Source organism: Oryctolagus cuniculus, chromosome 15, assembly GCF_964237555.1.
Source record: "Oryctolagus cuniculus chromosome 15, mOryCun1.1, whole genome shotgun sequence".
NCBI classification, from domain to species: domain Eukaryota; kingdom Metazoa; phylum Chordata; class Mammalia; order Lagomorpha; family Leporidae; genus Oryctolagus; species Oryctolagus cuniculus.
Genome location: NC_091446.1, coordinates 49312371 through 49316693, shown reverse-complemented (window position 1 = coordinate 49316693; position 4323 = coordinate 49312371). Strand labels below are relative to the sequence as shown.

At 41.0% G+C, this 4323-nt stretch overlaps 1 protein-coding gene across 1 annotated transcript; it reads left to right on the top strand.

The window, feature by feature from the left end:
• Positions 1-2593: 2593 nt before the first annotated feature.
• On the top strand, positions 2594-3210 carry LOC100009313 (superoxide dismutase 1; the record flags this gene model as incomplete). Its single annotated transcript, NM_001082627.2, is given in 2 exon segments — positions 2594-2599; positions 2602-3210. Coding segments are annotated over 2 exon segments (399 nt in total), but the record flags the coding sequence as incomplete, so codon positions are not given.
• Between the last annotated feature and the right edge of the window lie 1113 nt (positions 3211-4323).

Genomic DNA, 4323 nt, shown 5'->3' with positions numbered 1-4323 from the left:
TATATAGAGTTGGGGAAATGGAAAAATAGAAATCCCAATACACTATTGTTGGGAATTGGGGAAATAATATGGAAGTCCCTTAAGAATAAAATTATAACTACCATATGATAACCAGCCCACTTTCGGATATACATTCAGAAGAATTGAAATCAGCATCTCAAGGAGGTACTAGCACAGTGCACATTCATTTCAGCGTTATTTATATATGGATTCAACACAAACATCCACTGACAGATGAATGGATAAGAAATTGTAGCATTATGTACAATGTAATACTACTCAGCCTTACAAGGGAAGGACATCCTGCTATTTGTGACAAGATGGATAGACCTAAAAGACATTATGCTAAATGAAACAATTCAGTCACAAAAAGACAGATGCTGTATGATTACACTTATTTGAGTTATGTAAACTAATCAAACTCATACAAGCAGTACTAATGTAATGGTGGTTGCCAGAAGCTGTTACTAGGTGAAATGGGAAATTATTTTTCTTCTAGAAATCTTCTGTACAACATAGTATCTATAGTTAACAGTACAGTATTATCCACTTAAAATATATTAAGGAAATAACTACTATGTTAAGTATTCTTACCAAAACATTAGTGTGAATACACACACACAAACATACAAAGAACATAATATACCCAGGTATATCAGGTACATTAAGAGGTTAGGTATCTACAGTTTCAGAAATAAGGCTTCACTGACTCAGATAAAATAAAATATCATTAGTGAATGAATATGTTTAAGCCTCATAATGTATCTGTGAGATTGATATTCATCAAATAAAGAAAGTAAGATATGAATGATTTACCCAAGGTCACCCACTGATACATTCGAAGAATCAAAATTCTATTCCAAGAACTGTGCCTTGAGATTGTGACAGACCCATGAGCCCTCCTCCTAGGTTTGCAAGTATGAGCTACTAAGGAATCAAACCCGGACTCTTCAGCTATGCATAGTTAAGACCTCTCTAAAAGATTCCGCAGAATACTGCATTTTGTTTGATGGGAATAACATCTTTTAGAGTTTGCTGGGATGTCTTACTATGACCCAAATCCCTGGGAAAGCAGGATATAGCCAATATAACAACTGAGCTCCCTTGCCTCTGGATGGGCAAACTATGACATGATTCATTCTGCCAAACTCCCCAGTGGATCAAGCCAAGTCTTATTTGTGAAACTGTGTGAATACCTAGCTTCCTAATATACCTGATAGACCTGATAGACCAGGCAGGCATCTCAGGAAAGAACTATGAGCCTAGTCTGCATTCAGACTGAGATTTTATGGATTTTGATATGGGGCCTGCATTTCCTCCACTCCCCTCCATGTCTGGGATGTCTCCCCGTGGGGAAGGCTTCCTGCATATGGAGTTCCTAAAAATTACTCCCAGAACTTCAAAATGAATCTAATAGCCTCCTTGAGGCAGGGCAGATGAGACTCCTATAAGCTGCTCCAGGAAGAGAGCTAAGACTCTCTCAACCAGGGTATTGAACAGTGATAAGACTATTGATATGTAGATTATGGTTTACTTCTACATTTCTTCCCATTTCAAAAAGAGTCTTTATACATAAAGGTGTAAATTTATGGATCTGTTTGTAAGAAACCTAATCTGGAATTTGACCATAAATGATAGGCTCTCGCATTACTTCCTGCTGCTCTAGGAGAGAATCTGTTCCCTGCCATTCCCAGCCTCTCCTGACCACCCACATTCCTTGAGTCATGTCCTCCACATGCATAGTGAGCAGTAGGTAAAATTCCTACCATTGCATTGTTCTGACATTTTCTTCCTCCTTCCTCCACTTTACCCTTTTCCTTTTCCACTTTTGAAGTTACACTGGATCTACCTCGACAATCAAGGGTAGTTTCCAGATTTTAAACTCAGCTGGTTAATAATCTTAATTCCATCTGCAAAATTCATTCCTATTTTCCATGAAATGAAATGCATTCAAAGGTTCTGGGGATTATTATATGAATATCTTGGGGGCAGTGGGCATTAATTTGTCTATCACAGCAAGTATAGACAGCTAGAAACAGTGGAAGTCTTACGAAAGATTCTGTAAGTATAGGATTCTGGACATAGGTCACACAGAGCAGATTGTAATGGTGATCCCTTCTTTGGTAATAAACATATTATTGATAGTTTTTGACATGCAGAACAGGTAGAAAATGGTTCAAAATCTTGCTTATAGTCTCTGCCAGTTAAGAGATTGGACTGAAAAGTCTGATGGGTACACGTAGACTCATCACACGCACACACAGCCTACCCAGAGGTATCTTGTAAATGAGCGCGTGCCCATCGGGAGGGGCCCTGCAGAGCACTCGGTCCCAGTGTAAGTCTGACCTTGGGGTGCGTTCTGCTGGGAGCTTCGTATCCGCTGTATCATGCCGACCTGGCCACAGGACTCCGGGGCAGTCAGTGTTAGAACGCACTGCGTGCTGCAGGTAAGCAACCTGCTGGAGGCCCACAGGCTACAAAGTGGTGGGCCACGGAGAGGACACAGACTTCTCCCTTGCTGTGACTGGGAACGTGGATCGGCCGTGTGCTCTGTGGAGAAGCAGCTGCTTTCTCTGACTTGCCACACTTTGTTTTTGAATAAAGGGAACAGGGCCCGTGGTGGTCAAGGGACGCATAACAGGACTGACCGAAGGCCTGCACGGATTCCATGTCCACCAGTTTGGAGATAATACACAAGGCTGTACGAGTGCAGGCCCTCACTTTAATCCTCTATCCAAAAAACATGGGGGACCGAAGGATGAAGAGAGGCACGTGGGCGACCTGGGTAATGTGACTGCAGGCAGCAATGGTGTGGCTGATGTGTTAATTGAAGATTCTGTGATCTCACTCTCGGGAGATATGTCCGTCATTGGCCGCACGCTGGTGGTCCACGAGAAAGAAGACGACTTGGGCAAAGGTGGAAATGACGAGAGTACAAAGACCGGGAACGCCGGCAGTCGTTTGGCCTGTGGTGTCATTGGGATCGCCCCCTAAACATTCCTGCCATGTGGTCTGAGTCCCAGGAGCTCATCTGTTAGCCTGCTGGTTGTAGACATGTAACCTGATGCACATTAAACACTGTCACCTGCAAGTGTCATGCAGTGATGTTTCCTAAGTTGCTTTCAGTACCTGTGGTGAAACTGATTTCTGAATCCTTGGAAGATTTGTATGGTTTTATAAAACTCATATTCAATTAAAATGTCTGTTTGAATGATGAAAAAAAAAAAAAAAAGAGATGTGGGAGAAATATTAGTCCTAAATGCTGTGGGATTGAGTGATTATTGCTGAGTAGCAGATAGAAAATGGCAGGCCATGGATAATGAATCACCAACTTAAAGTAAAATGTGGGAGTCATAGGAGCAGCCTTATGGTAGTGACTGAGACCCTCATTCTTTGAAGTCAAAGATTGACTGGGCTGAAAACCAGGCCCATAATTTAATTTTGAGAACTGCATAATTTAAGAGAAATCCTTAGAGTCTAGGAAGTTATGTATAGTATAGTCAGGGTCATGATAAGGGAGAGGTAAAAATCTCAGGATTTAGGAGATACCTGGGTATATGTTGATTAAAAATTTAAACTACCATATCCCGCCCACCCCCCAAATCCTCTGGGCCTGCATACATGGTTGTCTTGATAAATTCCTGTTGCTAAAATAGAATACCACATTTGTGGTAATTTATAATAAATTTAACTTTATTTTTTTACAATTTTGGAGTCCTGGAAGTCCAATATTAAGATGCTGACATACGGTGAAAGCTTTGGTGTTGCTTCATTGTATAGTGCAAGAGAAAAGAACGTAGTAGAAACAGAAGGGGCTGAATTCATCCTTTTTATAAGGAACTCAGTCCTGCAATTTGGGCATTCATCTGTTCGTGATGGCAGATTTCTTATGGTCTAACCACCTCTTAGATGTCCCACTTCTTAGAATGGTTATTAAATTTCAATATTAATTTGGGAGTGGACAAACATTCAAACCTGAGCAGTGAACCACTTGCACCTCAGACAGTAGTAGTCACTACCGCCTTGTCTGAAGACTGTAAAGACAGCTCGCATGAGGCAGCAGGTGGGCCATTTTGATGAAGGTGGCTATAGTTTAGACAGTAGTGAGTATCTTAGTCTTAATGACATGATAACTTTTCTTGACTAGCTCTACAGTGAGAAAAAGGATACCCAGATCTTTGGAGGGCTGTTGGGTTCTAGATATGGATTTGGAGGTAACACTTTGGACCCAAAGTATTATTATAGCCCTCTAATGTTAGTAGTAAGAAAATATGGAGTCAGATAATACTATTAGATTTGTTCCAGATTCTTCTCACCACAAGT